Consider the following 21,013-nt stretch of genomic DNA (forward strand, 5'->3'; position numbering starts at 1 on the left):
ATATTATGAAGCAGCTGATGTAGTTAATAGCTAGGCATAGACATAGCAAAGGGGGGTTTAATTTATTAATAAAATTTTATGTATTATATTTCTAATTGTGATATTCAAATTTTATTCATTAAATATTAAGCTTATTTTGTTGGTTTATAATTTAATATATATATAATAGTTCAAAAACCCTTGTATTGTGCTTAACACTACTCCCCTGCCCACCAGTTTTTTTGTTAGCAATGTTGTTTTCTACCGGCAGATCTATTTTAGCGCGAGCTCTGTTCGACATATCCGCGAACTGGAAGCAAAGGGGACTAATAGCAACATACTGCCAGTCAGCCACAGCTCTGCGCCCCAAAAAGTCCAAGTCCCAGCGAAAGGAGGTAGGGGGGAGCGAAGATCGAATGGACTTTACATAACTTGGCTACTGTTTCCTTTGCAGGCGCAATACTTCTCCGATGCCAAGAGAGTCCGGGCGATTGGCGGCAAGGGTGGCGACGGTTGCGTGTCCTTCCTGCAACTGTGGTGCAATGAGAGAGCCGGTCCCGATGGCGGAGACGGTGGCCATGGCGGGCATGTCGTGTTCCAGGCATCCAACGATGTGCGCAACTTCAACCACGTGGGCAGCGTTCTAAAAGCGGACGAAGGAGAGCGCGGCAATGCCAAGGATTGCCATGGCAAGAATGCCAAGCACGCAGTGATTAAGGTGCCCATTGGGACCATCATTAGGAACGCTCAGGGCATCATTGTCGGAGATCTGGCGCAGGCGGATCTCATGTTTGTGGCCGCACGCGGAGGAGCCGGTGGCAAGGGCAACCGTTTCTTTACCACAGACAAGGAGACCAGTCCCAAGGTCTGCGAGTACGGGCCGCATGGTGAGGACTTCTCCTACATCCTGGAGCTGCGGAGCATGGCAGATGTGGGCCTGATAGGCTATCCAAATGCCGGCAAGAGTACCTTGTTGAATGCCCTGACCCGCGCCAAGCCGAAGGTGGCCCCGTATGCGTTTACCACTCTGCGCCCTCATCTGGGCACCGTCCAGTACGATGATCATATTCAACTGACCATCGCTGATTTGCCAGGTCTTGTGCCCGATGCCCATCTCAACAAGGGATTGGGCATACAGTTCCTGAAGCACGCCGAGCGGTGCACGCTGTTGCTGTTCGTCCTTGACGCCAGCGCCTCAGAGCCCTGGACGCATTACGACCAACTAATGCACGAGCTGCGGCAATTTGGCGGACAACTATCCACTCGCCCCCAGCTGGTGGTGGCCAACAAACTAGATGTGGACGAGGGCCGGGAGAACTTTGAGGAGCTGCAGCGCCGACTGGAGAAACCAGTACTTGGTATCAGTGCAAAAATGGGTCAGAATCTAGAGCAGCTCCTAAGAATCATTCGAAGGGAGTATGACCGGCAGAAGACCCAGGAAAGAGCTTTAAGTTAGAGATGCGGTGTTGTTATTTATAAATAAAACTTTATTCTTACGAGCTACACAAAGATAATGGAACGACGATTCATTACAAGCCCTCCTCGGATGTCGGCAGCCAAAAGGCCATGTTTGTGCAGGCCGAGGCCAGCATCATATACTTGGGATTGAACTGGACACATTGCACCGGTCCCGGATGGTCGCCGTTGAGAACGGACACCTTGTTGCCCGTGTCGGCATTCCAGATGTGCACGCGTCCGTCCGTGCTGCCCGAGAAGATGAACTGTGAGTCCGGGCTAAAGCTGGCCTCAATGGCAATCCCCTTGTTGTTGGGATAGCCGGTAAACGTTTGCAGTGGTGTGCCATGAAAGGCGTCCACCAGACGAATGACCGACCCGTTGGTGCTGATTAGGATGGTCTTACCATCCCTGGAGAACTTCAATCCCGTCCAGTCGCACTCCTTTTCCTGATTCAGCTTAAAGGTGACGAAGGGACCCTTGTCGAATGATCGCAGGTCGTACAGCTTAATGCTCTCCGAGTTGACGCCAGCGGCGAAGATTAGGCCCTCTGGATCGTAGGCTGCAATGGGCCGGCCGGACAGATGCATAAGCCCCTGACAGTTTGGCGATCGGAGGTCCCACAGGCGCAGTGTCTTGTCCAGAGAGCCGGATAAGAATGTGTCCTCCACCGGCGAGATGCACAGCGATATGACCTTCTTGGTGTGGCCGGGAAAGTAGCGTAGGTATTTGTTGTCGTGCAGGCTCAGATACCGGATGGTATCGTCCACCTTCGTCGAGCTGTGGATAGCTGTGTTGTTGGCGTGTGTGAAATGGATGAGGTCCACGCCGTACTTCTTCGAGTTGACCGTGCGCGATTGCGTCCCCTTTTCGCAGTCGTATATAACGATCTGGTCGTCTTCACTGCATGAGATGAGGTGCTCTCCATTGGGCGCAAAATCAATGGCGTTGATCTTGTCCGTGTTCTCCCGGAAAATCTTGGCTACTTTGAAGCTGCGCACCACAGAATCTATGAGTTTTATCTTCATTGTGCTGAGCGCCGGGTTCTATTTTGTTTATAATTTTTTTTATTTGACGCGAGCCAATGTCAGAGATGGCCCTTGGTTCGATAACTGGCTCCGTATTGGTCATCAAACTAGCATGCCGGAACTGGTTCAAGAGCGACATTTCAAATAGAACTGGAAATAAATCGATTTTCAGTGAATCGACAAGTAAATCGATTAGAATCGAAAATGGAAATAATTTATGCGGATTTAAATCATAATTTGATGGTTCTTTGTCCAAAGAGTCCACAAGTCTAAAGAGTGGAGGTGAATAATTTTAATTTATAATATTTATTGAGAATTATCAAACTAATAGGAAGTAAGCTTGAACTAGTCAAATTTGCAAACTTAAAATAGTATTAACCTAGTTGCAACTGCAAGGAAATTCCTACCTATTTAAGGGAATTCTCCTAAATTTTGAAAAGTAAAACCATTTAGCCATATAAAGACATTTTGTTGGTTCAACAATAAACAAACTTTAAGTGTATATTTTTCGTAAAGCAAAATGTGATGCAAAGCGTATTAAAAGCCCAGTTATCTGAATAATACATTTCAAATGTACACAATTTGATCAATTTCAAATGTACTTTTATTGTGTACATTAAAAATATACTACTTAATGCTGCGGTTGGCAGATACAGGAGAGGCTGGATGTATTTCCGAGCAGCTCCTTTGGATCGACGTACACTGTACCCTCTTTTCCTCGAGCAAAAGGCGTTTGTCCGTTGGTTTGTAAGTAAAAGTCGCCATATATCCTGTAAATTATAAGTCATAATTAATCACTTCTTTGCAAGCTAGTTTGGGCAACTTACGACGTGGGGCAGTGATGTCCCATCACCACCAGCCGGGACGTCTCAGCCGTTTTCTTTTGCTTAAATTCCGACCAGTTCTTAGCCGCCACCGCATCAAATCGGATGGGATAGCGATCCGAAACACTCTCGGCCCAAAACCACCAACTGCGCCGATGGCTGGACAGATCGTTGTCACTGAGCATTTTGTAGTTGCGCTTGGGGCATCCAGGTTGCAGGCTGTTGCCTCCATTGGGCCAGAAATCCGCCGTTCCCGTGCTTGTCGGCGCACCATACATCCAGGCATCGGTGTGTATGACGTCCACGAACTCGGCATCCCTGCTGGACAGATGTGTGCCTGGGTAGTAAAGCGGAAAGGCGGGATCTAAAGCGGAAATTCTGACAGAAAAGATAGGATTTATCAAGGCGAGGTTGTACATATATCTATTTTAAAGTCCCCTCACCTTTGCAATTTTCTAGCACCCTTTGAGCGTTTGATTATCTCGCGCCCAAGGATTCCGGCCAGCTGACCGCCCATTGAGTGGCCGACAACGTGAAATTTGCAAATATCTAGGCCATGATCAAACATTTGGAGTAGCACTTTGGCCAATTCTGGACCCAATTGCTTCACATTCGGAAAGGCATCGAACATATAGTTGCCATCTGCCAGTTCTCCCCAATCCAGGACAATCAGGTTGGTATCCTTGCGCTCCAAATAGGCCTCGGCAATGACATGTATGCTCTCGACATCCGGGTCTTCCAGGTAGCCATGCAAATAGAGCACCGTGTTCTTGCACAAGTCCAAGTGCTCATCCTCCAATAGGTTCTCGAAGTCCGTTAAATCGTAGATATCACTATCAGCTACACTGGGTCTATGTGGGTAAGGCGATAAAACTTGGATTAAAATATTTTAGAAGTAATTTTTTAATAAATTACTATAAGAAACGTTTATTAAGTTGCTCTTTGCCAACAAATAGTAAAATATGTATATATTATTTAAAAATTTCTTACCCATAATATAGTATAAACTTGGCCGTGGTCAGATCCGCTCTGGAGTTCTTGAGACCGAAGAGCAGCCCTGGGTAATTGCATGAGAATCCAAATGTTTTAGCGGAATTTTCCACATTTGCTTATACACTTACTGGATTTGTTTTTAATGGCTTTGTGCATTTTGCTCGGGGGGTTTGCTTGGTTGGCGCCGAACTGCTATTATTCCACAAAATGATTGATTACGTGGTGGCCGGCAGCTGGTTTCCGGATATCCTCTGCTTCCATACAGTGGTTGACAAAGACTGGGGCCGGCGGACACTCGATTAGTCGCGGATCAGTGTGGTTGCGTGGCCTGGCCTAAAATCCATTCAAATTGATAAGTCTAATTAAATTTCCATCTATCCCGGATAAGATAGCACACATAAGCGGCTGGGCCGAATCAGCCTTGCGTCGACGCGACCACTGTGAATCACAGGAGGCGATGGTGGCACCACGGCGGCAAAGTTCGGCCTGATGGAGGTCCAAATTTGTACCATGCATCATTCATGTGCACAGTGAGAAATCTAATTTTGAACATTGTTGTGCTATTTTTATGACCACTCTTGTGGGTGGGAAAGCGTTTAATCAAACATTAAACCCATTATGCACTTGAGGGGTAATCTATGACCGATCGAACCAAAGCAATATACATTAAAGCAAATGAAAGCCATTAAGGCTGTGTCGCCACTTAGTCTACTTTGATCGCTGAGCTATTAATATCAGCTATCACAAGCAGTTGGAAGTTTTCGAATTGCATATTTCCTTTACTCGGGAAATTGTATAACGGGAATTCACTCATTAACATTGTGAATTAAATTGTATAACTATTATTTGTATTGCCATATATTGTAGGAGCTATAACCTCGCTAAAACATTCATATCAAGGGGCATAACTGAAGATTTACAACCTAAGCATGACTTATACTTTTATACTTAATGTTTTCTAAAACTTGTCATTGAACTTTGTTTGATCTTTCCAAACTATGTTTAATGGTCACAATTAAACTATAAAAATGACGTTTATTCGGGGTCAATTTAACATGCTACGAGCCCACTGTCTTTTGCCGCACAGATTACCTTAACCCCGAATGGGCAAACTACAAATGCTTAAATATGCAGACTTGAAATTACTGCGCGTCAAGCTACAGTCAAGCTAAGCTATTACTCATTAATTCGGCAGACATTTTTTTGTTTATAATTTTGACTGTAGGGAGGTATATCTAAGGAAAAATATTAGTATTCCTTAAGATTCCCATTAATCGTTTCAATATTCAATTCAATTTAAATCTCACTGGAGATTTAGTACAACTTCCGCTTTGAAAAGAAATTGATAGTTCCGCTTAGGCAGGTGAGTCTATACCTATTATAAATATGTTTATGGTTTTGTGTTTGATAAAATCACAGGTACCCTCATCACTCTCTACCTTCTACCCCGAATCTCTGTGGGCACCCCAACGCGTGCAAATGTAATTTAAGTACCGGCGGCGGCCTTTCTGCCTCAATTTCAGCGCTATACTACGGACATAAATAAAGAGCACTTCAATTTATATTATATTCCGGCTTATCGGGGGGAAATTAGCAGTCAGATAATGGCTCTAAGGGGTCGGCGCCAGCAAAGCTCTTGGGCGGAAGGCAGAGAAATCGCTTAGCAAAACGCGCCACTTTAGGCTAAAAAAAACAACAACAGCAACAAAATAATGCAACAATAATAGCAACTCAGCATATTTGACATGGACGTCTGTAATTAACGCGGACTCCAAGCACCTGTTGAGCACGGGGGAAACGGAGGGCACCAGGTCAGTGGACGGAAAACGGACGCGGGAGCTTGCGACACTAGACGGAAAACTGATAATGACCGAAGTCTGCCAGTATACAGACAAAACCTAGGAATTTCTTGTATAATTGATTAGTTCCATTGGGTTCGTTTGCCTGGCTGCGCCCAATCAAATTTGCATCTGATTGACTCTCACAGATCATTTCATGGTGCTTTTGGGTGCGATCACCCGCGGTTTCCAAACGACACTTACGGAACGATACGGGGGAAAAGGGGAGCGGCGCAACGGTTCCGTGCGTGGTGGCAATTCCGAGTGTTAGGCAAACATTTACATTTACCCACGGAGCGCTCGTCGTTCGTTGCGATCGCGTAAGTCCAACTGATCTCTCGCTCGGAAAGCGCTCGCTGCCTGGCGAAACCAAGCAAAACAAACCAAAATCAGTCATTAAAACTATCGAGTGCGGCAACAGGTGACTATCGATATCCAAAAGATTTGAAGATCTGAGATTTAAATTTTCTGGATTTTCGGATAAATAAACACGTGCCAAGATTTATAAATACAGGCTGTCTTAAAAAGGCTCTTACATTGTAATTTTGAAGGGTTTTAAGTCGAAGTTTGTATGTTGAATTCGAAATCAATAATAACTATCCAAAACGTCATTAATTGTAGCTCAGAAAGCTTTTCTATGTTGATTTTTTTTTAAATGTGTATTAATTTTTTAAAGTGTTACTTTTAAGGAGGTAACCACTTCAAAAAGTAAAAATATATATTATAAAGTACATCTTTTCTTGCTTGCCAGGTCTGGAACTAAAAAAAACTAATTTAAAAGTTTCAGAAACCAATTAATAATGCAATGCTCGCAGGTTTTCCATTGTTTTACTACAATTTTTTTATTTTTTATTTTTATTTTTGCATTCAGATGCTATCAAATTTTCCAAACTCTACACATGTTTTAATGATCTTTATGCTTATGTGGTAATTTTTTATTTATAATATAAGTATGTAAGTAATAATGTTTAGCTGTGTGTCGCGTTTAGTGGCTCTCGCTTGCATATGATGGCATAGTAGTTGGCTCCTCTCCTCTGCTCTCGAATTCTCGACGACGACGACGACGACTCCCATCCTTTAGCAGTGGCTCTGTGGCGTCAAACACCTTCTTCCGGGAATCCACTACAATTTTCCATTCTTAAGTGTTGTTGCTACATATGTTTTGCCGGGCGTTAAATACATACAATTTAAAAATAGAATAAAAAAGATGCAAGAAGATTGATTACGCTGTAAAAATGTACACAAATAATGTATTGCACACAGAGGGTTTGACACAGCCACGTGGTGAGAATGATACCGGGAAAGATACAAAAATATAGTAAAACATTAGCATTGATATTTAGTGGGTTGTGGTTGCACATGATTTTAGTATCGAAAAATAGTTTGTATTATCTTAAACAAACAGGTGAACAGACGTGGCCTGGTGAATTAAATACAATTGTTAGCTTGGCAGCTGGAGACAGTGGGAGGCGGGCACATCACACAGTTCGCATGGTTGGGCTACTCATCCTCTAACATTCCGAATCAACCCTGGCCGGCGGCTGATCGTCGGCAGCCGCCTCCGCCGCTGCTTTGGCGTTCATCTCCTGCAGAATTTCATTATCAGATGCCGGCGGCATCGGAGGTGCCTCCGTTATCAGCTTCGAGTCCAAGGCCGCCTCAATCTTGGCACCCATGCACGGCGGCACCGCCGTTCTAAACACATTTAATTCCATTTCTAAGGCAGGGATAGCGATGTTAATAAGCCAGCTCTATTCTCCCTCCTTCTCCTTATCTTCTTAATTCTATAGAAAATCCCCACAGAGTAGTATGACGCTTACCTGCTGCTATACCGGCAATGGCCTGTGCAGCAAAATGCTTGACGTCCACATCCGTGTCCGCATTCAGTTTATCGAGAGTGGGCTTCACTTGGGCATCAATAACGCTGGCCTCCAGGAAGGGGGAGATCTTCTGCAGGGTTTTGGCCACATTGAAGCGAACATTAGCGACGGGATCGGCGGCGAGTAAAAGAACTGTGGGCAGCAGCAGCTTGGTGGTGATATCTGTGCCGCAGACCTCGGCCAAAACATTCAGGCAGAACAAGCATGTCATTCCTAATGAAGGTTACATATTAAAGTCAAAATGGAAATGGAAATGCCCTGTCTCATCGTCACACTTACTGTGCAAATAGTTCTTGTTGCGCGACATAACCAGGATCATGGGAATGATGGCCTGCTCAGCCCAGGGGGCTCCGAACTGCTCGACTAGCTTCTTCATGTTGAGTGTGGCAGCCTCGCGAATGGCATACACGTGATCGTTGAGCCAGCCCATGCAGAGACCGCGCAGCTTTTGATCGAAAAACTCCTGTCCTAACTGGCCTGCCAGAGCGGGCATGTACTCAATGATAGCCAGGCGCACCCTCCACTTGGAGTCCTCAGCCAGCTCAACGATGGCGGGCAGCAGGGACTGCGACAGTTGCTGAATGCCAATAACATCGTTCACGCAGTCCAAGTTGGAAATAATATTGAGGCGCACTTCCGGGCACTCGTCCTTGAGTTGTATGAGGAAAAGCGGCAGCAGCTGCTCCACGGTTTGATAGGCGCCCAGCATGGGACTTAGGCCCATGATGACAGAGGCCAGAGCCGACTTGACATGTGGATTCGGATCCGATACCAGATCGCGAACATAGGGCAAAATGGAACTGAGAATGATCTGCACCTGGTTGGCCTTGTCCAGGTTGGCACAGAAATCCTTCACCTTGGTAGCCACGGCAGCGCGTACCTCGGCCTCGGCGTCCTTGAGCAAGTACTGGAACGCTGGCACCAGGTCTACTCGCGTAATCTCTGGACCCACAGCCTTCTGCAAGTCCACAAACTTCTCGGCCACCATATAGCGCACTCGCCACGACGAGTCGCTGGCGCACTGACGGAGTGTGGGTAAAACCAGCTACGAATACAAAAAGAGAATTTGATTACCAATCATGGGATATTAGCTGATTAAACGAGCTTACGTGCTCCACGTCGTCCTGGGGCAGCAGCTGGGCGATGCTGACACAAGCCTCCACGGCCAGAAGACGAACAGAGTCCTGAAACGGGAAAGTAATTAAATGTTTAAAGTTCTCCTCACAGAGTAGAAGATCTTGGCTTACCTGATCATCTTGAGCCAACTGCACAAAGTTGGGGATCAAGTCCGACTTGAGGTACTCGGTCTCCACGACTTTGGCGAACTCGCCCAGCTTATTAGCTGCAGCACGTCGCACCATGGGCGTCTCGTCCTGGCACAGCTTGCGGAAGTTGGCACGCAGCTCTGCCTTCACGGGCTGAGTGACACGAGGATAGCAGACCGAAAAAAGGCCGCAGGCCGATGTGCGCGAGGTGAACCAGTCGCCCGAAACGAGACGCTGCAGCGTCGGAACCACATGGATCTCCAGATCCTGGGCACTGTGCTCAGCGGCCACAGTCCGCAGGGATTCAACGGCCTTGTCACGCACCACGGTCTCCTCCACGGTGGCCAGACTCTCGAGTGGTGGAATCAAGTACATTGCAAACTCGGGTCCGCCCACGAGACCTAGCAAGAAGGAATATTTGTTCGTTAAGGAAATCCAACAAATCCCAGTGTTTTCCAAATGCTTACTTGTAAAGTTGCCCAGTTGATCCGCCAACGCCAGCAACACCTCATCCTCATCGTAGATGGTCTCAGTAAGGAAGGGGATCAACTCAGACCGAGTGCGCTCCTCGCCCAAAGCCAAAGCAATGGTGGACAGCTTTTTGATGGAGTTCAGGCGGAGCTGAGGGGATTACGGGAAATAATGTAAGAATAATGGGATTGGATAATGTAAAAAAGAAAGGTATATCTAATATAAATGTAAATTTTTTATATTACTCAGTGTTGTGCAATGAAAGTAAACAAACATATCATATGGAACTCATTAAATTGCTCTATAAATTAGCACTTTAAAGATATAACCTATAGGTCCATCCTCAAATTTATCAAATTGATCGAACTGCAAAATGCAGTTGCTCCACTGGAATGTTTCCATGGCAAACGATTATCCTGCATATCGATAGTGAATGCTGGCTTTCTGGAGATTTTTATTCTATTTTGTATGCAAAATTGATTGAGAACTAATCGATGTTTTATTGCCTTTGAAAAAAAAATATATACTTTTTCCGCAGCAGTGTGCATACACAAGCTCACACCTATACCAACGAAAATAGCCATGCACACAATGACGCATTTTTTTGCACAAATACACAGCCGACGGAAGGGGTGAGGGCACGCTTCCCCATTTAGAATTAATTATTTCGCCATTTCGGGAGCCGCCCGGTCGTAGACTCTAACTAACCTGAACATCCTCGTTTTTCAACTCGTCGATGAGAACCGCGATGGGATATAGGGAGTCATCCACAGATTTGTCGCTCGCTGCCATCTTTTCTGCTGCTTCCCACACACACACACGCACTGAAAATCGGTTTTTCTATTCTGCGTAAAATCAGATCGGCTTGGCCCTCGGGCGGTTTGCGACGAGTTTTTATAAGACAACAAATAATTTCACAGGCTTTTCCGTTCCGTCTGCTGCAATCTGCTCGTATTTAACAAAGAATTCTTCGATTGGTTTTCCAATGAAAATCCGACGACGAGAGGTGCAAATTATATTTTTTTCAAGTGACACAACGGGAAGTGTGACCAACGCAAAACTCCAAATTCTGAGCAATATATCTAGTGGTGCGGAACTGCGCTACAGCAGTAGGCGATTTACGGCTCTAGCGCAGACCCGAACCATTCTTGTTTTTCAAGGATTCATTTTTATTGACTGATATCCGTTTAAATAAGGCTTAATTTTCTAGGAAGGTTACAAATTCGGTCAACTTGAGCAACTGATCATCGTTGCCGCGACTGGGCGGCGTCTCCTTAACCTTGGGTTTCAGGATCACACGGTCGCCGTAGAGTTCCTCGGTCCAATCTAAGGCAGCACACGTCTTTTTCAGCTCATTCTCCGAGAGCAGGGACAATTCTAGCAGGTCCTGTTGGTAGATGGACACGTAGGCGCTGCCCACCAGGGTGAATAGTTCCTCGCGTTGCTTGACTGGGAGAGGGAATCTGTTAGCCACTATTTAAGCCGCTTTCCTGGGCCACTTACGCAGTAGGTCTTCCAGAGGCGCCTTTACCTTCTCGGACCACTCATACTTGATGTGTTTGAAGAAGTCGGTGTAGTTGTTGTGCTGCAGCGCCAGGTTCAGCAGATTTAACTGACTCAGTTCTTTGTCCTCCTTCAATTTGTCGGGTACTCGCATCCACAGTAACTTGGCATTGGCCCTGCGTAGCCAAAGTCAATAATAATTAAAGAATTCTACGTCGGCTAAATTTGCAATACCCACAGTTTGTTTTCGTATAGATAAATCGCAAGTAATTGCTGGTAGACCTCAGCTCCTAACTCGACTTGCTGCGGAAACAGAGGAATTTAACAATGCACTCAGATCAGGTCCGACTCACCTCCAATTCCTCGCTCTCCAGGCGTTCCAAGAGTTCAGTGTATTTATTTAAATGCATTTTGTTTTGCTAATTTCTTCTGCGCTGCTAACAATGATGTGACCGTTTGCTCAAAGCACCTCTGATTTTTGTAGACTTTCGCTGTCATCGGCGGTAGGCTATCGATACATTGTGCAACTGATTTTCGAATAACATTGCACGTGGCAGTCAAAAAGTAAATTACTTGCAACGTAATAAACATGCTTATTTAACAACGAGATTATATATATATCCAATTTGCAAAACATTTGGGATATCGTTCGGTCGGCTATCGATAGCAGCTCTGACAGGTCTCCACTATCGCGAGCTGTCAACGAGCCAAAAGTCTCCACCTTCTTTTCGGTGTCAAAAACTAGACTATCAAGATGGGTCGTATGCACGCTCCTGGGTAAAAATGCGTTTATTTAATATTTCCAAGCATCTGCGCGGAGCGTTACGTTCGCAAAATGTGTCTGCCGTGTGGATTTAGCCCCTGCTCATGCATTTGGTCCGCTCACGGGCTGACTGGCCGTGAAAAATGGCCAGCAGTGGCAAGCACATGGCGCAAACGTATCGCTTGTGACAGTCGCCGCCGCCAGAACACAGACTAAGTTTTCGATTTTCCGCAGCAAGGGTATTTCCCAATCAGCGCTCCCCTACCGCCGTACCGTCCCATCGTGGCTGAAACTGAACTCCGACGATGTTAAGGACCAGATCAAGAAGCTGGGAAAGAAGGGTCTGACGCCCTCCAAGATCGGTATGTGTATTGTGTACCAGTGTTGTTGTTTGAGGTTATGTTGACCAATGGCTCGTAATTGTTTTACAGGCATCATTCTGCGTGACTCGCACGGAGTCGCCCAGGTGCGTTTCGTGAATGGAAACAAGATCCTGCGCATCATGAAGTCGGTGGGCCTGAAGCCCGACATTCCCGAGGATCTGTACCACATGATCAAGAAGGCTGTGGCCATCCGCAAGCATTTGGAGCGCAACCGCAAGGACAAGGATGGCAAGTTCCGTCTGATTCTGGTCGAGTCCAGGATTCACCGTCTGGCCCGCTACTACAAGACTAAGAGCGTCCTGCCGCCCAACTGGAAATACGAGTCGAGCACCGCCTCCGCCTTGGTCGCCTAAGACGTCCTCGATTCGTAACAGCTTTCCGCGTTCGTTAGTTGGTAGTTGTGTTTTGAAATCTTGTGGGCCCTACATTTCTGACAATGTAAACCAATAAACCCAACAGAAATAAAACTGGAAATCGGAACTATTTTATAGAATCTAAACGGAAGTGTAAATTATTTTGATTGGAGGCTGTTGAGTGAAGTGCATCGCAGATATTTATGCTTGAAAGATAAGGGGTTTTATCGACTTTAATGAAAGTTAAGTTCTGAAATCTCAATGAAAAAACCTCATTTACTTCAGTATTTTTACATAAATGATAAATATAAAGAGCTTGGTGAAAATAAAACTTATATTTATCACTGTAATATTTAGGGATTTTTAGGTCTTCAAGTAGGAGAATTATGACTTGAGTCATATTGGTTATTTAATTTAGGACTTCCGTAATATGTTTTCATTTGTCATTAACGTGTTTATTAGAATTAAGTGAGGGAAACTGATAACCATATTAATAAAGTTTATTTAAAGAAGGACTTCTGAAATCAGTAAACTTGATACTCTAATATACTTTTTATCACTAAAAACGGATCATTTTTTGTTAATTGTTACATACAATTAAACACATAAATAGATAAAAAAATATGGTTTAATTTTAATTAAATCCCAACCTCTTAGTAGTAACGATTTAACGATTCCTTCTGTGTATGATTTATAATTATGTATTTTTATTATATACACAATTATATGTATGTTTGCATGCAAATGTGCATTGAAATATTTAATTGTACTTGTTGATCCGTCTTCAGCAGGAAAGTAAAATGTGCAATATACTCCACGCACACATGCACACTAATGGAACAGTATGACATCATTACCAGAAATATATTACAAGTCAAAGAAATTTTCGAGTTTTAAAATGGTAGAATTTATTTACAATATAGGGAAATAAAATATATATGTAATAAAACATATGTAGATACATATACATATAGATAAAGTAGCTACGAATCGGAGAAAACTTTAGGAACTGTTGTTTATCATGCAAATGTGCATTGAAATATTTAATTGTACTTGTTGATCCGTCTTCAGCAGGAAAGTAAAATGTGCAATATACTCCACGCACACATGCACACTAATGGAACAGTATGACATCATTACCAGAAATATATTACAAGTCAAAGAAATTTTCGAGTTTTAAAATGGTAGAATTTATTTACAATATAGGGAAATAAAATATATATGTAATAAAACATATGTAGATACATATACATATAGATAAAGTAGCTACGAATCGGAGAAAACTTTAGGAACTGTTGTTTATCATTATTTTTATTTAGACCTTTTTCCTTTATGCCTTGAAATAAAAAAATACTTTCACTTTGGCATAAAGTTCAAGATTTCTATCTAATCGGAATGTTTCTATTATGGAAATATTGGCATCGAGTGCAAATACTTGAATTAAATTTAATTAATATTAGAATTCTTGCCTTTTATATTTCAGTTGGAAATTCAAATATTTCTAGGTACTGAATTTTTATTAATAATTTTTTGTTCAAACCAGAACCTAGAGATATATAGTATTTCAAGCTAGGGAGCCCACATCGCGAAGCTTGACTGTAGCCTAGGGCGAAATTCGTATCAAGAGCCGATAGTCGCCGACGCCACCACAGCCAGCGCCAGTATTCGGCTGCCCTTTCAGGCACTCGGACCGAAGTTTGTTTTATTATTTGTTACATTATTTTTCGTTGCCAGCCAGCTGTGCCAGCCGGCCTTCTATAGCAGCACTTCTCACGTTCGCGGAGAACCGTTCGCCAGTTTGGTCATTGTTAAATGTAAACAATATTGAAACAAAATGTACGTACACACCAGTGGTTTCGCAAGCAGGAGCAATTATATTAATTGTGCTCAACCGCCGATTGTCTGGCAATTTATTTAAATATGTGCGCCGGAAAAAATCCATGTGATTAGATAATTTACAGGCAAACGAAATACCATCGATGATGCGGACTTTTATCTATGCGTGATTATTGTTTGTTTGCCCGATAAATGTAATGGATTTGCATAAATTTTGGAGAAGTTTCGTTTCCCTTTTCGTACAGCAACAACGTGGTACGGCTTTTCGTGGGTGTGGGTGTGTACCCACACCAATGCATGCCCAGAACGGGGAAATGGCTGACACGGCCCGGCCGCCTCCCGAATTGGTTATTCTCGGTCGCGCGAGTGAATGAAACAGACAGCGAAGAAGGAGCAGAGAAATACAGTGAAGACCGATTACTCGAAACGTATTTTTGGAAACTTTTTTCGGGAGCAGTTTAAAAAGTTAGAAACAAGTTTAATATGATTGAACAAATGTGAATAAAACTAAACAGAATAGTTAAAAAAATTCACTAAAAAAGATATTTTTATGAGCTTTTTTTACTCCCACGCATCTTCACTGTAATGGCGAAATGGCCAGCAACCTGTTTTGTTTTTTAAGAACTAACTGTTCTCGAATGTTATTCGCCCACAGGGCGGATTGTCGTTAAAGTATAAACCTCATTATGATGAATTACAAAACTTATGAGCAGCAGTGACACATCCAACCTTGCCTTGCCCCTTGGTTTCGCGGGGAATAAATAAATAAAATATACACAGACTTCTCCCAGTCGCCAAGCCAACGAGAATTCAATTCGCAGATAAATAAAACAGAAATGTTTGTTTGATTAAGCCATGCCGCGGTTTTGTGCTTATATCGCCTTTTGTTTTCAACATCAAGCACTCAACTGAATTACTTTTACCGTTATCCTCTATTGGTTATTACAGTCACCGGCTATTATATCTAATTGCCACTTTAATTCAGATTCATTAGCGGCCTTACCTCAAAATGCAGTCGGTGAAGACGGCAGATCTGCCGGAAAATCCCCGAGAGCGATCAAATTTCATATCGGCAGCATGTTTCTGGTGAGTTTTTGAAAATTTCATCATTAATTAATGTTTATATAATATTAATTTCTATATGTAGGTACACCATGCCCACGTTTGTCAAGGGGCGCAAGGCCACGCTGGACACCAAAGATCTTTATAGGGCCCTCAAGGAGCACAAGTCGGGTAAATATTTTATCTAATGATGAAATACACAGCGATTCCGAATTGATTTAAGGACACATCAGTTTGTAATCAGTTGGCAAGTCATTATATTACACAGCAATTATCATTAAAATTGTATCGTCATATGAAGATAAAGGAATGAATATGAATACTTTCCAGAAACACTGTAGCTATCACGAGAACAATTAATTTGACTGATCGATCCAAATACATAGTATGTTCGTTGACCGTCTTAATTGATTTGCTTCTTTTTTTCTGTTGTTGTCTTCAATTGCTCCCAAAGATTCTGTGTTTTCTTTATTTTTGTCGTGCAAATTGATAACCGTAATCCGAATTTATTGGGTTCCGCCGTATCTGCGATTAATTCGCATTCACTTGTTGCTTTAATTTTTTGCAGAGACTCTCGGCAACAAGCTATGCGCCTCCTGGGAACGCGAGCTCGAAAAGACCAAGGGAAAGCCCAACTTGCTGAGGGCTCTCCTGCGGGTGTTTGGCTGGTACTTTGGTCTGCTTGGACTGGTGCTCTTCATTCTGGAGTTGGGCCTGCGAACGCTGCAACCGCTTTTCCTGCTGAAGCTCATCTCCTATTACACCCACGGCTCGGAGTCCATTGAAGCTGCCTACTATTATGCCGCGGGAGTGATCCTGTGCAGTGCCCTGAATGTGATCATTATGCATCCCTACATGCTGGGCACTATGCATGTGGGTAAGTCAGACAGAGGTTGTATTTGCCCTGCAGCATAATGTTTTCCGATATCCCTTAGGCCTCAAGATGCGCGTGGGCATGTGCAGCATGATCTACCGCAAAGCTTTGCGACTGAGCAAGACGGCGCTTGGGGACACCACCGCTGGTCATGTGGTTAACCTGATGTCTAATGATGTGGGCAGGCTAGACTTGGCTACCATTTTCGTGCACTACCTTTGGGTGGGGCCGCTGGAGACTCTGTTTATCACTTACTTGATGTACCGGGAGGTCAGAAATACTAGAATCCTGTAAATCCTAATCCTTTCTGGTCACTAACTATTCACTATGTGCAGATTGGAATCGCTGCTGTCTTTGGCGTGGCTTTTATGCTGCTCTTCATCCCCCTGCAGGCGTATCTGGGCAAGAAGACTTCGGTCTTACGACTGAGGACGGCTCTGCGAACGGACGAGCGAGTGCGGATGATGAACGAGATCATCTCGGGCATTCAGGTGATCAAGATGTACGCCTGGGAGCTGCCCTTTGAGCAGATGGTGGCCTATGCACGCAAGAAGGAGATCAACGCCATCCGTCACGTATCCTACATAAGAGGCATTCTGCTCTCCTTCATTATCTTTCTCACCCGAGTCTCAATTTTTTTGAGCCTTGTCGGCTATGTTCTGCTCGGCACGTTCCTCACCCCGGAGGTGGCCTTTTTGATCACTGCGTACTACAACATCCTGCGAACCACCATGACCGTGTTCTTCCCACAAGGCATCTCCCAGATGGCGGAGACCCTCGTGTCCATTAAGCGCGTGCAGAAGTACATGCAATCGGATGAAACAGATGTCTCGGACAGGAGTGTGCCCTTGCCGGAGGATCCCGTAGGCAGTAATCAGGCCACGGTGCATGCCGACGGAGAGGAGGATGCCGATGAGGCCGAGGACAAGCTGTTAGGGCCGCCTCTCTCCACCATTAATGAGAATGCCGTGCTGTCGGAGGCGGGCATCTCCATCACTGGACTCAGAGCCAAATGGGACATCAACTCACCCGACTATACGCTTAATGGAGTAAATCTCCGAGTCCAGCCCGGCACTATGCTGGGCATTGTCGGACGCACTGGCTCTGGTAAATCCAGCCTCATTCAAGCCATTCTCGGGGAACTGCGCGCAGAGTTTGGCGAGATCAAGGTCAATGGAACGATGTCCTATGCCTCCCAGGAGCCATGGCTGTTCTCCGGCACCGTGCGCCAAAATATCCTCTTCGGCCAGCCCATGGATCGTCGACGCTACGCCAAGGTGGTGAAGAAGTGTGCTCTGGAGCGCGACTTTGAGTTGCTGCCATTTAAGGATAAAACCATTGTCGGAGAGCGAGGCGCCTCCCTGTCCGGCGGGCAGAAGGCGAGAATCAGTTTGGCGAGAGCTGTTTACCGGGAGACCTCTATTTACCTGCTGGACGATCCACTGAGTGCTGTGGACACCCATGTGGCACGTCATCTTTTCGAACAGTGCATGCGAGGCTATTTGCGCGAGCGCATCGTCATTCTGGCTACTCATCAGCTGCAGTTCCTACAGCATGCCGACCAGATAGTGATTATGGACAAGGGTCAGGTGAGCGCCGTGGGCACCTACGAGTCTCTGCGAGAGTCCGGATTGGACTTTGCCAGCATGCTAGCCGATCCGGAGCGAGATGAACAGTCGGAGGAGAAGTCTCGGTCACGGTCGGGCAGCTACACTCACAGCCACGGCCACGGCGATCAACGGCGCAACAGCGAGCAATCCCTGCTGTCCATAGCAGACTCGTGCCTGGAGGACGCGGAGGCTGAGGCGGGACAGATGATCAATCAGGAACGCCAGGAAGCGGGTCGTATCGGCCTCGGTCTGTACAGTAAATACTTCAAGGCTGGAGGCGGTTTCTTCGCCTTCTTCGTGATGATGGGATTCTGCGTGCTGTCGCAGGCGATGGCATCGTTGGGCGACTACTTTCTCTCTTACTGGTAAGGGCAGACTATGCTTTATGTGGAGTTTCCTCTTAACTCCGTTCCATTCTTTCCATTTTTAGGGTTACCAAAAAGGGAAACGTGGCTGCCCAAGCAGAGAACAACAACACACTCAGCTCTAAGGCTCTCGAGTCGCAACTGTCGCTTTGGATGCGAGATCTGGGCTGGTCTGTCGACGCTGAAATGCTGGATACCTATATATTCACGTTGATAACGGTCCTAACCATCGTGGTGACCGTGGCGCGCTCCTTTCTGTTCTTCAACCTGGCCATGAAGGCTTCAATTCGCCTGCATAACTCCATGTTTCGCGGCATCACCCGGGCAGCCATGTACTTCTTCAACACTAATCCATCGGGTCGCATACTGAATCGCTTCTCGAAGGACATGGGACAGGTGGACGAGATACTGCCTGCCGTAATGATGGACGTCATTCAGATCTTCCTGTCGCTGGCTGGCATTGTTATCGTCATAGCCCTGGTCAATCCGCTATTTCTTATCCCGACCGTTGTCCTGGGCATAATTTTCTATCAGCTACGAACCTTTTATCTGAAAACCTCGCGGGATGTGAAACGCTTGGAGGCAATAAGTAAGTGCTAATCCTTTCCTATTCTGGATAATCTAATTCTAAACTGTTTTTAACCGTTTTGTTTATAGCTCGCTCCCCCGTCTATTCGCATTTGGCTGCGTCACTCACAGGACTGTCCACTATTCGGGCTTTTGGAGCTCAACGGGTACTGGAGGCGGAGTTCGATAATTACCAGGACATGCACAGCTCCGCTTTTTACATGTTTATAAGCACTTCGAGGGCCTTTGGTTATTGGCTGGACTGCTTCTGTGTCATTTATATAGCCATAATAACGCTCAGCTTCTTTGTCTTTCCGCCGGCAAATGGCGGCGATGTTGGTCTGGCCATAACGCAGGTTGGTAATCTCTCTCTTAATTAATTAATTAATTTCTATTAACTATTAATAACCATACTCGATATTTTCAGGCAATGGGCATGACCGGCATGGTACAGTGGGGAATGCGTCAGTCCGCCGAGCTGGAGAATACAATGACTGCCGTGGAGCGCGTGGTCGAGTACGAAGACATCGAACCGGAAGGAGAACTAGAAGCGCCGCTGAATAAGAAGCCACCTAAATCATGGCCGGAGCAAGGGAAAATAGTGTTTGATGAGCTAAGCTTGCGCTACATTCCAAATCCCAAGGCGGACTATGTGCTCAAGTCACTAAACTTTGTCATAAGGCCAAGGGAAAAAGTCGGAATCGTTGGACGCACAGGAGCAGGAAAATCATCGCTAATCAATGCCCTCTTCCGACTGTCCTACAACGATGGATCCATTCTTATCGATAAGCGGGATACCAACGATATGGGTCTCCACGATCTGCGCAGCAAGATTTCGATCATTCCCCAGGAACCTGTGCTCTTTTCCGGCACAATGCGATACAATCTGGATCCATTTGATGAGTATTCTGATGACAAGCTGTGGCGCAGCCTGGAGGAGGTGAAGCTCAAAGATGTGGTGGCAGATCTGCCCAACGGCTTGCAGAGCAAAATCACAGAGGGTGGTACAAACTTTAGTGTGGGTCAGCGCCAGTTGGTCTGCTTGGCCCGTGCCATTCTTCGTGAGAACCGCATCCTGGTCATGGATGAGGCCACGGCCAATGTAGATCCCCAGACGGATGGCCTTATCCAGGCCACCATTCGGAACAAGTTCAAGGAGTGCACTGTGCTGACGATAGCCCATCGCCTGCACACGATTATGGACTCCGACAAGGTGCTGGTTATGGACGCTGGACGGGCTGTGGAGTTCGGTACGCCGTACGAGCTGTTAACTAAGGCAGATTCCAAGGTGTTCCATGGCATGGTGAAGCAGACAGGCCAAGCCACCTACGAAGGATTGCTAAAAATCGCACAAAAGGTTGGTCATTTGAATAATCTGTAAATGATCGCACCAACTGAAAATACGACTCTTCATTTCAGGCCTTTGAGGACAGCCAGGGTCAGAGTCTGCGTCGATCCTCATAAGACTCAGGGCATATGGAACAAAATATTTAGGAATTGAGCCGAGGTGCTTAACACCGAGCCGGTTAAGTGTAGCTACTAGCTAGCTTAATTAATAATAGTTTGCTTTGAATGTGTGTTATTTCGTGTGAGTGTAAATATTTTTGAACGTGCGTATGTTTCCCGGTGTGTGTAACTTAAACACTGTATAGTTATCCGTTGTTTAATTTTCTATATGTATGTATTTAAATCATAATAAGTGCAAAGAAGTGCCTTTGAAAAATAAACGAAATATTCCTACTTAGATATTTTTATTGTTTTATGGGGTGATTAATGCTTAGCTGGTAGATAGTGTCCTATACTAATAGCTAAAGATGCATATCGATATTAAAAATTTCTCTCTTTCGTCGTTATTCCTTAAGCTTATCCTTTGTTCAGTTCAGTATAAGCCTCCGGGTTAGATGTACCACAAGATTTTTGTAAGAGAACCGATAATGTTTTATTGCAAAATTTCAATTGATCTG

At 45.0% G+C, this 21,013-nt stretch overlaps 7 protein-coding genes across 12 annotated transcripts; 3 read left to right on the forward strand and 4 right to left on the reverse strand.

Annotated features, from left to right (window-relative positions):
• Positions 1–96: 96 nt before the first annotated feature.
• Positions 97–1,493, forward strand: LOC108074860 (mitochondrial ribosome-associated GTPase 2). The gene is made up of 2 exons (XM_017167073.2): positions 97–374; positions 434–1,493. The coding sequence occupies exons 1-2, from the start codon at positions 231–233 to the stop codon at positions 1,433–1,435; spliced, it is 1,146 nt and encodes a 381-aa protein (XP_017022562.1). The 5' UTR covers positions 97–230; the 3' UTR covers positions 1,436–1,493.
• Wdr82 (WD repeat domain 82) lies at positions 1,446–2,559 on the reverse strand. Its single transcript, XM_017167074.3, has one exon. The coding sequence runs from the start codon at positions 2,460–2,462 to the stop codon at positions 1,509–1,511; it is 954 nt and encodes a 317-aa protein (XP_017022563.1). The 5' UTR covers positions 2,463–2,559; the 3' UTR covers positions 1,446–1,508.
• A 378-nt stretch (positions 2,560–2,937) lies between these two features.
• Positions 2,938–6,738, reverse strand: LOC108074871 (pancreatic triacylglycerol lipase). Of its 3 annotated transcripts, none has more exons than XM_041776027.2 (6): positions 6,654–6,738; positions 4,408–4,612; positions 4,277–4,343; positions 3,730–4,137; positions 3,290–3,664; positions 2,938–3,232 (listed from the first exon to the last, which is right to left on the reverse strand). In XM_041776027.2, the coding sequence occupies exons 2-6, from the start codon at positions 4,433–4,435 to the stop codon at positions 3,094–3,096; spliced, it is 1,017 nt and encodes a 338-aa protein (XP_041631961.1). In that variant the 5' UTR covers positions 4,436–4,612; positions 6,654–6,738; the 3' UTR covers positions 2,938–3,093. The 3 variants fall into 3 exon arrangements, with proteins under 3 accessions (XP_041631961.1, XP_070145206.1, XP_017022580.1); XM_070289105.1 differs by lacking the exon at positions 6,654–6,738 and adding an exon at positions 6,407–6,631; XM_017167091.3 differs by lacking the exon at positions 6,654–6,738 and adding an exon at positions 6,322–6,631.
• Positions 6,739–6,929: 191 nt separating this feature from the next.
• Pp2A-29B (Protein phosphatase PP2A regulatory subunit A) lies at positions 6,930–10,760 on the reverse strand. Of its 3 annotated transcripts, XM_070283734.1 has the most exons (8): positions 10,442–10,758; positions 9,730–9,883; positions 9,245–9,663; positions 9,107–9,181; positions 8,277–9,042; positions 7,938–8,210; positions 7,302–7,344; positions 6,930–7,239 (listed from the first exon to the last, which is right to left on the reverse strand). In XM_070283734.1, the coding sequence occupies exons 1-7, from the start codon at positions 10,523–10,525 to the stop codon at positions 7,340–7,342; spliced, it is 1,776 nt and encodes a 591-aa protein (XP_070139835.1). In that variant the 5' UTR covers positions 10,526–10,758; the 3' UTR covers positions 6,930–7,239; positions 7,302–7,339. The 3 variants fall into 3 exon arrangements, with proteins under 3 accessions (XP_070139835.1, XP_017022522.1, XP_041631631.1); XM_017167033.3 differs by having other exon boundaries at positions 6,930–7,344; positions 10,442–10,757; XM_041775697.2 differs by lacking the exon at positions 6,930–7,239 and having other exon boundaries at positions 7,278–7,834; positions 10,442–10,760.
• A 118-nt stretch (positions 10,761–10,878) lies between these two features.
• CSN8 (COP9 signalosome subunit 8) lies at positions 10,879–11,743 on the reverse strand. Its single transcript, XM_017167034.2, has 4 exons — positions 11,590–11,743; positions 11,475–11,539; positions 11,237–11,412; positions 10,879–11,182 (listed from the first exon to the last, which is right to left on the reverse strand). Exons 1-4 carry the CDS (start codon positions 11,644–11,646, stop codon positions 10,932–10,934), a joined length of 549 nt encoding a protein of 182 aa, XP_017022523.1. The 5' UTR covers positions 11,647–11,743; the 3' UTR covers positions 10,879–10,931.
• A 116-nt stretch (positions 11,744–11,859) lies between these two features.
• On the forward strand, positions 11,860–12,881 carry RpS13 (ribosomal protein S13). The gene is made up of 3 exons (XM_017167035.2): positions 11,860–12,013; positions 12,234–12,361; positions 12,431–12,881. Exons 1-3 carry the CDS (start codon positions 11,991–11,993, stop codon positions 12,733–12,735), a joined length of 456 nt encoding a protein of 151 aa, XP_017022524.1. The 5' UTR covers positions 11,860–11,990; the 3' UTR covers positions 12,736–12,881.
• A 1,526-nt stretch (positions 12,882–14,407) lies between these two features.
• LOC108074835 (probable multidrug resistance-associated protein lethal(2)03659) lies at positions 14,408–20,793 on the forward strand. 2 transcript variants are annotated; one of them, XM_017167037.3, is made up of 10 exons: positions 14,408–14,571; positions 15,520–15,657; positions 15,719–15,804; positions 16,202–16,510; positions 16,569–16,777; positions 16,843–18,482; positions 18,548–19,071; positions 19,140–19,405; positions 19,477–20,406; positions 20,469–20,793. In XM_017167037.3, the coding sequence occupies exons 2-10, from the start codon at positions 15,581–15,583 to the stop codon at positions 20,511–20,513; spliced, it is 4,086 nt and encodes a 1,361-aa protein (XP_017022526.1). In that variant the 5' UTR covers positions 14,408–14,571; positions 15,520–15,580; the 3' UTR covers positions 20,514–20,793. The 2 variants fall into 2 exon arrangements, with proteins under 2 accessions (XP_017022526.1, XP_017022525.1); XM_017167036.3 differs by having other exon boundaries at positions 15,557–15,657.
• The last annotated feature ends 220 nt before the right edge of the window (positions 20,794–21,013 follow it).

Source organism: Drosophila kikkawai, chromosome 2L (genome assembly GCF_030179895.1).
Source record: "Drosophila kikkawai strain 14028-0561.14 chromosome 2L, DkikHiC1v2, whole genome shotgun sequence".
NCBI classification, from domain to species: Eukaryota; Metazoa; Arthropoda; class Insecta; order Diptera; family Drosophilidae; genus Drosophila; species Drosophila kikkawai.